Source organism: Abramis brama (genome assembly GCF_963993115.1).
Source record: "Abramis brama genome assembly, chromosome: 17".
Taxonomy (NCBI): Eukaryota; Metazoa; Chordata; class Actinopteri; order Cypriniformes; family Leuciscidae; genus Abramis; species Abramis brama.
This window is the reverse complement of record NC_139979.1, coordinates 3746729-3759187: the sequence shown is the minus strand read 5'-3', so window position 1 is coordinate 3759187 and position 12459 is coordinate 3746729. Positions and strand designations below refer to the sequence as shown.

The following is a 12459-nucleotide window of genomic DNA, read 5'->3' as shown; positions in this document are numbered from 1 at the left end:
GCCATAATGTGAACTGCAGCCAGCGTCTCACTGCTCGTGCTCACGTAATGTACAAGAGACTGAACGTGATTCAAGTCCCTGATCATGGTTGAAATCACCTTTGCAGCGATATACTGTTAATGAACATCCCGACGCCATCCACGCTGCTGACAGCGACGTTTAGATGAATATGTAAATATGTGCAGAGCGCTTTTCTCTCAATAATTAACAAAATAAACAACACAAATTACAGTGGTGAGAAAACAGCTGTTCAGAAAGATCGCAGTGATGTTGTGTCATGTCGACAGATGAGGTCATTAAAATTACACTCTTACGATATAGACTATATAGATATGGCTATGTGAGACTAGTTTGAATTAATTAGACACACTAACATTACAGTACAGAATGGCTCTTTTGGCATCATCCTGAATATTGTATAAGCATTCGTTTCATGTGTCATTGAACAGAAGAGAGGAGAGAACGAGAGCACTCGTAAATGTCACAGCCTTAGGATTTTCACATAAAGATCTCTCTACACTACGAAATCGGGGAAGGTCTCGTTCTTTAAGCTTCGTAGCAAGCTGTTAACACTGCAAAATAAAAATAAAAAGTGATTAATACATGAAAATTCGTACATATAGTCCCTTTAAGGTTTTTATTTGATTTTATTTCAATTCATGTTTATTTATTTCAAGTAACGTACATTTATTTGATGGTTTTAGTTAACTATAATAACCCTGGAGTGAACCTCATTTTAAACCCGTTTTGTCAAAAGCACTATTAAAACTTTTTATGAAAGGTTTCAAAGCAACTAAGGATGATTTGAACGGCGTGAACTTTCCCTGAAGTCAGAATTCATTTGAAGAGGTGCACGATGCTCATGACATTTAACTGGCTGTCATGTCAGCGCTTTAGAGGAGGTCAGCAGAAACACTGGCCGAGCCTCGTGCTATGAATCCAGATGGCAGACGAGACAAACAAAAATGCCAGTTATCCTCAGGGTCGATATCAGGTGATTTAAAATGTCTCAGTGCAATTAGAAGCTGCCATTCTCCGCTTTGACACTTTGCTGTTTTGCTCTGGATGGGTTTAGTGCAGCGCCGCCAGACTGATGACTGACTCAAATGAATGCACTTATGTAGAGAGAGTCTAAAAGACTAAGCCTGAAAGAAAGAGGGACGTTTCTGATGTGAAAAACGGCATAATGGTCCAGCTTATTTACACATGAATGTGAAAAGGATTAATCCAGATTTAGATGGAGAGAGGAAACTCAAGAAAGAGTCCCAGACAACGTTCCCTCTCATTTTTGCTCTTTTTCTATTCAGCAGATCATTATGTAATTCTAATTAAACCTGGAAATAAACTGAAACTTTTGGGATTTTCTAGATGATCATGTTCCTGCTTCCATTAGAGCTCAATATGCTTTTGGATCCAGGAGAAAATGATCATCAGGTTTTGTTCATTTACTGCTGGCATTAAAGCCGGATAGATGCACATAAACATGCACATATGCACATAAACAAGTTATTTTGATAAAAAAAAAAGGTTTTAAATTATGAAGAAAATGCTAAATAGAAGCATTTTCAGTTGAGGTCCCTGACTTCTGAACCCCTCTGTATATCTGTGCTGTTATTGTTAACCAAAATTAAAACTAAAACTATTAGAAATAATTTTAAGTAATTAAAACAAAGCGTAAATCAAATATAAGAATCAGATAAAAACTTAAACTTAAAAATGTAAAATAAAAATGAGAAATTTTGCCTTGGCAACTAACTGAAATAAAAATAGGTTGAAGTACTAAAATTACTAAAACTGAAAAAAAAAACAGAAAAAAAAGAATTAAAGCTAGAAATTGTAGAAAAAGTACAACTTTAGTATGATAGTTATTACTTAAAACTGTAAATGTTGGTAATTTAGAGATTATGCATGACTTTTTCCAGTTTTGATTTGTTGTAACTTTTGATATGTTGAGATCACAACAAAAATAAGATAAAACAAAAGAGAAAATAATTGTCTGAAAATAATATTATAAGACATAAATGTAATACAATAAAAAAAAAAGAGAAAACAAGAGAAAATAATTACATTTTCTGAAAGTTATGCATCTTTATATTAATATAAAAATAAATAATAAATGAATTTATATATTAATTTATGTTATTTATTTTTTTGTATTGTTTATTTACAAGATTTCTCAAGCTTATAGTTCAATCACCGGATGTGTTGATACCATCTGTTCATTTAAGTCAGACTAGCCGCTTTTCCAGACTAGTTTTCCGTCTGTACTGGAGCAACATCAGACGCACTGGTCCCAGAGCCGTGACCTGACGTGAAGATTGTGACTTTCATCCTTCTGACGAGGTGATAAAGGATTCACTTTGATTCGATCCATGGTCTTCCTTCATCTCAGTGCTGAGAGCATCAGTCTGAACTGACTTTCAGTCTCATCCAGAGAGCGTTTACATCAGAAAACATTGCAATGTTGCGGTGTCTCGTGCTGTAAATAATAAAAAACAGAGGCCAACAGCTGAACCTGTCTGGTGTCGTCTGCCAAACACCGGGAACAGGATTACACACTCAGACGAGGACTGACAACCGTATTCAGCTGCCGTGTGTGTGAATGTGAGATACAGCAGAGAGAAAAAGCCATAGACAGACAGAGCGTGACACTACTTCATATGAGCAACATATTCAGCAGAGATTATGAGATGAACACATCTATCCACTTGATCCCGATCTTGCTCTTCTTCTCTCTCATCTCACCTTCACTTAAAACACAAAACTACAGTGACTCTCCTGCCTGACCTTCATTCGAACCCTGTGCTGACAGGCTTTATCGCTCATCCTCGAATCATCCATCCTGCATTTGAAGCTTGATTTACTGAAGTGACCTTTTTATCCTATAACTCGAACCTTTTTTCCCAGGCTCTTCCTGGAGCCGTAACCCTCCGGCGGAAGAGGCATGACCGTGTTAATGTCTCCGTCTGAACAGGATTACCAGCCTGAAAACTAAAGCGGCTGCCGGCGCGCTGTGAATTGCAGGTAAACCTGTTAAGTGTGAGAGGTGAATATAGGGGATGTGCCTTTCCCATCATGCTAAGCAGGAGAAAAGCGACAGCGCAGAAAGGACGAGAAAAACAGAAGTGTCGAAGAAAAAATGAGAGAGGTGCTTTAGTTCATTCAACACAAAACCTGGCAAGAACATGACCAGTACAGACAGATAGACAGACAGACAGACAGACAGACAGACAGACAGACAGACAGACAGACAGATAGATAGATAGATAGATAGATAGATAGATAGATAGATAGATAGACACTGTAGATATATGTATATACTGTAGATAGATAGATAGATAGATATATACTGTAGATAGATAGATAGATAGATAGATAGATAGATAGATAGATAGATAGATAGATAGACAGACACTGTAGATAGATAGATAGATAGATAGATAGATAGATAGATAGATAGATAGACACTGTAGATAGATAGACAGACAGACAGATAGATAGATAGATAGATAGATAGATAGATAGATACATAGATAGATAGATAGATAGATAGATAGATAGATAGATAGATAGATAGATAGATAGATAGATAGATAGATAGACAGACACTGTAGATAGATAGATAGATACTGTAGATATATGTATAATGTAGATAGATAGATAGATAGATAGATAGATAGATAGATAGATAGATAGATAGATAGACACTGTAGATAGATAGATAGATAGATAGATAGATAGATAGATAGATAGATAGATAGATAGATAGACACTGTAGATAGATAGATAGATGGATGGATGGATGGATGGATGGATAGATAGATAGATAGATAGATAGATAGATAGATAGATAGATAGATAGATAGATAGATAGATAGATAGATAGATAGATAGATAGACACTGTAGATAGATAGATAGATAGATAGATAGATAGATAGATAGATAGATAGATAGATAGACACTGTAGATAGATAGATAGATAGATAGATAGATAGATAGATAGATAGATAGATAGATAGACACTGTAGATAGATAGATAGATAGATAGATAGATAGATAGATAGATAGACACTGTAGATAGATAGATAGATAGATAGATAGATAGACACTGTAGATAGATAGATAGATAGATAGATAGATAGATAGATAGATAGATAGACACTGTAGATAGATAGATACTGTAGATAGATAGATAGATAGATAGATAGATAGATAGATAGATTGATAGATAGATTCTAGACATTTAGCTTTTGAGTTACATTTAAATCAACAGTTTTTTGTGCATTGCAGAAACAAGAAGTTTGGGGGTAAATGTGCTTAATAATGTAAATATGTAAAAAAAAAAAATTTTTTAATGTCATTCCAAAATATAAACGTAATTTTCAAAAAGCAAAATGTAATTGTTGTAAAATGTCTAATTTCTGTCTTTTCATTTTGACCTAAACAGGTTTTTGAGATGTATTCATGTATTCCAGTACATCAGCTTCTTTCTTTTTGGACATTTTTGAAATATAATACCCAGCCGTAGGCATTTAGAGCCTATAGTTTTATAGGAGCTGATTGTGTTTCCCCTAAAGACTGCTAAGTTTCCCCTATTCCCAAAGTGTTTTCTGCTGCTCTTTTCCTGCATGATGTTTCTTGCTATATGAATTTGCATGTGTCCTATTTTCATTGGAACGAAACCCAAACCTGTGTTTATGTTTCAGTGTTTATTTTGTATGTAAATCTCCTACTGAAAGTTTGAGAGAATCTGACGCGAGCACCGCAGATAAAACGGTTTGACATGTAAATCATGCCTTGACCTGTCGTGTCCTGCCAGCGTCTGTGACTCCATCATATTATTTTTAAACCTTTCACATTTTCAGCAGGACAGCTGTGGCCCTCACGAAGCTTTAACAAAGCAAAGCTCCACAATCATAATGTCATCATGTCAGCATGTTACCGAGAGGTGACCTAAAGACATCTTCACTTGCTATGAAAAGCCATGTAGCGTGTTTGTGTGTGTGTGTGTGTGTGTGTGTGTGTGTGTGTGTGGTTCTGTATACCCTATGTTATGGGGAAAAAATTAGGAAAACTCAATTTATCATACTCAAATGATACATAAATAAAGTTTTCTGTGATGGGAGGTTTAGGGGTAGGGGATAGAAAACACAATTTTTTTACAGTATAAAATCATTATGTCCCCATTAAACCTGAATATCCACAGTGTGTGTGTGTGTGTGTTTCAGCTCTCACTGTACCATGTCCTGTGGCGCGGGAACTTGGGCTCGGTCAGGATCTCCTTGACAGACATGACGTCGCCAGGAATGATGGGATAGAATTCACTGAAGGAGGCTTTTTCATCACTGTTCAAACACAGCGCAAAGATAAAAAACAATTGCATCATGAGTGGGTGAAATATTTAACATTCACAATATATTTGCATGCACAGACGTGTACATTATATGTGACATACTCTTAATATTGAGCTAAAGCTGGCAGAAGCTGCATCACTGAGACCATGAGGTGGAGAAGAGAGAGAAGAAAGAGGAGAGAGAAGAGAGAGACAGATGGAGTGAAAGAGTTTCTGACAGAAAGCCGTTTGCACTGATGTGCTTCTGTCATTCTGTCTGTCGCATGGAAAGCTCTGCATCTGTTCCTAACAAAATTTACAACATTACAAAGACTTTTCTGCACTATTATACTCATTTACTCTATTTAGCAGCAGTGTTAAGAAAAGTTACTTTTAAAAGTAATCCATTCATATTGTGTTACTTATTTACTTTATATGAAAAGCAATGTGTTACTGTATATAGTTTTGCGTTACATTTTCTTTTCTGGGCTGGGCTTGCGTGTTTGTTTAAATAACAACAACAAATAAAAGTTCCATTTTTGGTAAATGTAAAAGAACTTTCACACCAAAAGTGAAAAGAATAAGCCTCAGGCTGAAGGAAATGCAGATCATTGTCACTGCAGGTCGATTTCTTCAAGCGTCTTATTCTGGATTTAGTCTGTATCAGTTTTTCCAGTTTCTTCATGCGATCCCAGATGGACTCGATGAGATCAGATCTCCGTGTGGAGCACACAATAAACCTAAAATACATATTGTTTCTGGAGATATCAACAACTTTAAATTAAGTTTTATATTTCTCCATTGCTTTCAATTCTATTTGCAATGTGTCATTGTATTGTGTCGTTCTTCCTTTCCAACGTGATGACGCAATGCGTGGCGCGTCGCAGACCAGCGCAAGACGAACAATTGTGGTTAAAAAGTATATAAATCTTTATTTTTTTTTAGAAAATGACCGATCGTTTCGCCAGATAAGACCCCATTCCTCAGCTGGGATCGTGCAGAGCACTTTGAAACGCCATTGATTTGAACTTCGACATTCTGGTTGCCATTGAACTCCATTGTGTGTAGAAAAATCCTGAAATGTTTTCCTCAAAAAACTTCATTTCTTTTCCACTGAAGAAAGAAAGGCATGGCACTGGATGGCATTGGGGTGAGTAAATTATCAGGAAATAATTTAATTTCATTTTGAGGTGAACTAAACCTTTAACAGAGGTGGACAAAGTACACAACTTCCTTACTTGAGTGAAAGTACAGATACTACTGGTCAAATATTACTCCGTTACAAGTAAAAGTTGTAAAGACCGATTCTTACTTAAGTAAAAGTACAGAAGTACTCGTTTTTAAAAGTACTTAAATATCAAAAGTAAAAAGTAAATGTCAATGCATTGTTTTATTGTTGCATTGTTGAATGTAATACTTACAGTACCTTATGCCTCTGAATCTATGCCTGCCCTCATATCAATATCACATTTATTTCTAGAACACAGTTCCAGTAGTGGGATTGAATATGAGATTGAATAAGTCACTCAATAACGTCTACAATGGTTTCGGACACCCAAATGGCTGTTCCCTCAAATAGTGCCCTTGGCTTAGTTTTTTGGCTTTGAGGTCAACCCGACTTTCATTTCCAACCAAAATCCAACGTCTGTCCAATGTCGGGTTCTGACGTAAATCTGACGTCGGGTTTTGACGTCAACTCGACTTTCATTTCCAAACCAAAATCATCCCCTGACTGACGTTACTACTTTCTACTCAAGGACCTTGACAGAAATGTAGTGGAGTAAAAAGTATGATATTTGTCTTTCAAATGTAGTGAAGTTAAAGTAAAAAGTTTCCAGAAAAGATAATACTCAAGTAAAGTACAGATACTCAAAAAGTGTACTTAAGTACAGTACTCAAGTAAATGTACTTTGTTACTGTCCACCTCTGACCTTTAAAGCTGATAAGTTCACAGTCTTGTGTTTTTCTCTGAATTTTGAACACATTTTTGTTTCAATTCAAAGTTTGTAATGTTGTGATTCTCCTCATAGTGGGTTGGTTTGGTTCATGGCTTATTATGCTTTAAGGAAGACTATGGGAAAAATTAATGGAAAAATACTTCCAGAACCAATGGCGCTAAAAAAGTAGACGGGAACTCTGTTTCAACACCATTATCCAATGTTATAAATATTACTCTATTTTCACTTTCTATATCCAAATGTAAATTCACACAGATGTGAATGCCAGCCGTTCTCCATCTATACTGAACATCTTCGTCTGCTGTTGAGCTCTCAGAGGCTTGTATCTCTCCACAGCTGTCTGTGAGGGTTTAGTGGATCAGCGCCCACAGGAGTCTTTCTATCAGTTCAGATCGGCCTCCTGCGTAACGGCCTGGATTCACTCTCCACTGCATGCTCCTTTCTCAGGTAATAGACACAGGCTGACTCTCATTATAAGATGAAATAAATCTACATTGAAGCGAAGGTTGAGTAACCTGCTGATCCACATGTGCATCGGCACAGAGAGCTGCTTCAGACCGGTTTAAAGGTGATCGTCACTTTCGAGCAGGTGTTTTGTGTGAGCCAGTCCATGTCCTTTAGAATTAGACTTTAATGAAGCAGTTTCACATCTTATGCATGCGTTTGTCATTGTACATTTACTCAGTTTTATAGTACTATAAAACTTTACATTACTGTTCAAAGGTTTGGGGTCAGTCATTTTTTTATGTTTATGCAAAGAAGCAATTAAATTGATCAAAAGTGACAGTAATAATAATATATGTTTCTTGAGCAGCAAATCAGCATATCAGAATGATTTCTGAAGGATCATGTGACACTGAATGGAGTAATGATCAGGAATAATAATACAATAAATACATCTCAGGAATAAATTACATTTTAAAATATGTTTAAATGGAAAATAGTTATTTTAAATTGTAATAATATTTCAATTAAATTGTAATAATATTTCACAATTTTAATGTTTTTACAGTATTTTTCATTGAAGAATTGGTGAGCATAATAAACATTCAAAAAATCTTTGGCATAATTCTATTTTTTGGGGGGTTAACAATTTAATTTATTACAATAGAAAACACTTATTTTGAATTATAAGAATATTTTACAATATTACTGTTTTTACTGTATTTTAAAGGCAGCCTTGGTGAGCATAAGAGACTCCTTTCAAAGGCATTATAAAAAATCTAAACAGTTAAATGATTAAAATAAATAAGTTAAATTAAAACCTACTGTACCAAGTAATGCAATAATGTTTTTGCACAAAAATAATAATTATTAGTTGCTTTTTTAATTTTCCTATTTTCTTCCTCAGTTGTAAAGTGCATTAATATTTTTTTGTGGCCAATATACTTGTCATTTTTAAGAGTTTCTAACAAATCATATTTTGCTGATCTACCAGAACATGCTATATTTTAAAGAGATGTGCTTGTTTCCGGAGGGCATCAATATCATGTATTCAATCAAAATAAAGCAAACCAGTTTAGCAAATTTTGTGTCTTATTTAATATTTCTCTGGATAAATGTCAGAGTAGTATATTTTCTCTCAAATGTTATTGCTACACTTAATCAAGAGTATGAGTACAAAGTCAATATTCATAAACATATTTGTCTTTGCTCTTTAATTAAGACGCTTCCACACGGACAACTGGAGTTCAAAGAAAAGTTCCTCACTGGTATTTACAACATGCTCATGTGCGCTCATCTCATAAAAATGATAATTCCAACAGGATTCGAGGCAGAAATAGTCAGTCAATCCAGTGGGACACAATGGAAAGTGGATCAGTGTCTATTTAAACAGCGTCTCTCAGATTCAGATGCATTGTTAAACGACCCTCCCGCTTACAGAGGAACACATGCGACTGATGCGATGACAAAAGCAGAAGTTCATCTGTGTGTTTGCGGATCTGTATGTTCTCTCCAACAGGCCAACAAAAGAAAAGAAGGAAGTTATTTAAAGTAATTGTGTAATATAAGCTTCAGTGAATGGGCCAGTGGATATAACACACCAACACTGTTGATGTTCGCTTTGACTGTCAAATAAGCCAGAAGAGAAGTTAAAGTAACTGAAGCAAACTTTATTGTGTGAAGTGTAAACAAAGCTTTTTATCAGTTAACGACCTTTGTGACGCATCCAAATACGCTCTTAACTTGATTTTAATGGCATCACGTTGCTGCAAACTTGCAATGCATTTTGCCATTGTATTCTCCACAAAAGAAACCTTGAAGAAAACCTGGCCTCTGCTGTAAGTCACTTAAATGCATAAATATAAATTTTGCCTAAACAAGGCATCTTCAGGAGTGAACATAAGATGCCTTAAAAGGTGGGAATCTCATAAAGTAATCAGTCCAGGTCATATTTGACTCTAAAAATAATACAAAAAATTGCATGAAGAGAATTAGGTTCTCTTATGCTGTATTAACATGCATTTTTTTAACACAATAAATTATAGTACAAGGTACAAACAAATGCAACAACGATGCATAGGTACATGTCCTTAACGGGTTTAACCCCAGGAGGTTTTGGGAAAGAACTTGTGTCTATTGTTAATGCGTCTGTCAACAACACTAGTGTACACCTGGGAGTTTGCCATGGCTGTGATGCCTCAGTGAGCTCAGAATAACTCCAGCACGTCAGGGTGAAACACAGCTGCCTTCCCCATCAGTAATTGTCATGTAATCTCCACAGACCATCACGCACATGATCCCAAACAAGTGGCACAGTAATGAATCATTGTTATTAATTAAAGGGTTAGTTCATCCAAAAAGGAAAATGAAGTCACCCTCATGTTGTCCTTATGTTGCTTTTGTTCATCATCAGAACACAAATGAAGATCTTTTTGATCCCTCCATTGACAGCTACCTCTTTGACGCTTCAAAAAGTGATCATAAAAATGAATCCATATGAGTCGAGCGGTTTAGTCCACATTTTCTATTTATATGATGAAAAGATTGAATTTAGGCTTTTATTCACATACTACTCATTTACTACTTTTAGGGTAAATTGTCATTTTTTAAAGCTTGCCAACATAATCTAAACTCAAAAAATATTTAAACCTAAATTTTAGATTTATGTATTTGAATTTTATATACAATTTCCATCCATTTAGATCAAACAGTTTTATACTAATAAACTTTAATGCAAGGCATATTTGAATGAATGAAACAGATATGTTTTCTGCACCCGAAAAAAGTAATGGCATAGTTTATTATTAACTATTATTTGCATCTATTTGATTTTCTTTAAACAATCACATTTTCCAATCAGCATAAACTTACCCGTTTCATTCATGCATGACTGACAAATATGCATCACATTAAGTTATTAGTTTATGTTAAAACTGTAATCCAAATGGATGGAAATGTTATATGCAATTCCAATATATAAATCTTAAATTTAGGTCTAAATATTTTCTTGAGTGCACTTTTACTACATGTAAAAAAGCAGCTCAGACATGCAGCATATTATCTTTTTATGTATTATTATGCATTATTATAAAAATATATATATTTTGTGTTTCATGGAAGAAAGTAAATATGAGTAAATGATGAAAACACATTCATGTTTTGCCGATCCTTCATTCTAAGACACCCGTCCCATTTGAAGAGCTGAACTGGAGCCGTTAAGACCTCATATGTTTGCACAGCTGCTCTCTGAAAGGACAGCAAACCGAGCGAGTGTCAATGAGATGCACTAATTAATTCAGCTAATTCAGCTGGTGATTTACACTTGTTTCCTAAAGTTGGGAAGCGTGTGAATGTTCATGGCATCCAGTGGCGTGACGCAGGGGAATGTTCATGGCGTGCTTTGAGGGTCAGTGTGGCTCTACCTGGATTTGAACTTTCTCTTCTTGATCTGGGAGGACATCTCCATGCTGTGAGACATCTGGTCCATCTGCTCTTCCTGGCAACGCTGTGTTACTATTTTGGTTGCCATGGCGAAGCTCTCAGCAGCACCTGCATCAGAGCAGAACGACACAGCTGTCAAAAGGACAGAAGCACTTAGAGAAAGAGAATCACACCAGTCCGTTGCACACCGACAGATAGCGATCTGTCATATCTGCAACACCAGACACGGCCCAGTGATGGTATACGGGAAGTCACGGCCCATTTACACCCCCCTCCAGAAAAACGGAAAAACTAAAATCATACTTCTACAGAACACCAGCAATACGACTTATGCAAAACATTACAGTATCACTATTCAATCTACATGTGGGCTTGCCAACACAATAAAAGAGTGAATCTCATGGCCAGTTTTTTTATTTAAAAATATTTTGCATAGAAGTGAAGCCTGTTTTTAGGCCATTCAGGGTTATTATTGGTAACAACTAAAGCTAAAACCATTTAAAAAAAAAAAACATTATCATTACTTGAAATAAAATAAACAATTACCAAGTCAATTCAACATTTCTCATGTTTAGTTGAATCTGAAGCACTGAAATAACTAAAACTAAATAAACTTAATAAAAACCATTTAGACATTAAAAAATTGTCAATAAATATGTTTAAAAAAAAATTATTTATTTATTTATAAATTTATATAAAATATATATTTTTATATTCTTTTATATATAAATGAAGTTATGTTATTAATGTATTTAAAAATATTTATTTATTGTTTTATATGTAATAATAAATATATGTATAATAATTTTAAAAATAAATTAATAATAAAAACAAAAGTATTTCAATGGTCCATAAGACATTTTACTATCTATAAGTAACTTTGCAACTAGCAGATTTTGTGCTCACCCAAAGTGTGCGGACAAAGCCACCTCTCAGTACTAAATTGACTTATTTTTCGCTGCTTACTGCACTTAAATAGTCAAATACACACAAAATAAAGACAAAATGCTGGTCTTAGCGAGTATTTACGTCAACACAGTCAGTTATGTTTTAAGTGAACGTAAACTGTTGAGAAAAAAAAATGCATGCATAACAGAACTAGATGTACCGCATGGCGGTACAAAATATGACCGCCGCTCAGGCCTGCACTGGCTTTCCACAAAAATAAATGACGTGGAGCAATTTGGCTGTATTGCGTGTTTATGTATATAAGTTGTATATTTTAAAAGACTGTCTGGAGTATTCCTGTGGATCATGGATAATTTAGAGTTTTGTAATTATTT

At 35.0% G+C, this 12459-nt stretch overlaps 1 protein-coding gene across 1 annotated transcript in view; it reads right to left on the bottom strand.

Moving 5' to 3' along the window:
* myom3 (myomesin 3) overlaps nt 1-12459 on the bottom strand; it is a 72837-nt gene that overhangs the window by 54130 nt on the left and 6248 nt on the right. Inside the window, exons 2-3 of the mRNA XM_084088989.1 lie at nt 11158-11284; nt 5242-5346 (exon numbers count right to left, since the gene is read on the bottom strand). Of these exons, the coding sequence (XP_083945115.1) occupies nt 5242-5346; nt 11158-11264 (212 nt within the window). The 5' untranslated portion in view covers nt 11265-11284. The remainder of the gene's footprint in view (nt 1-5241; nt 5347-11157; nt 11285-12459) is intronic.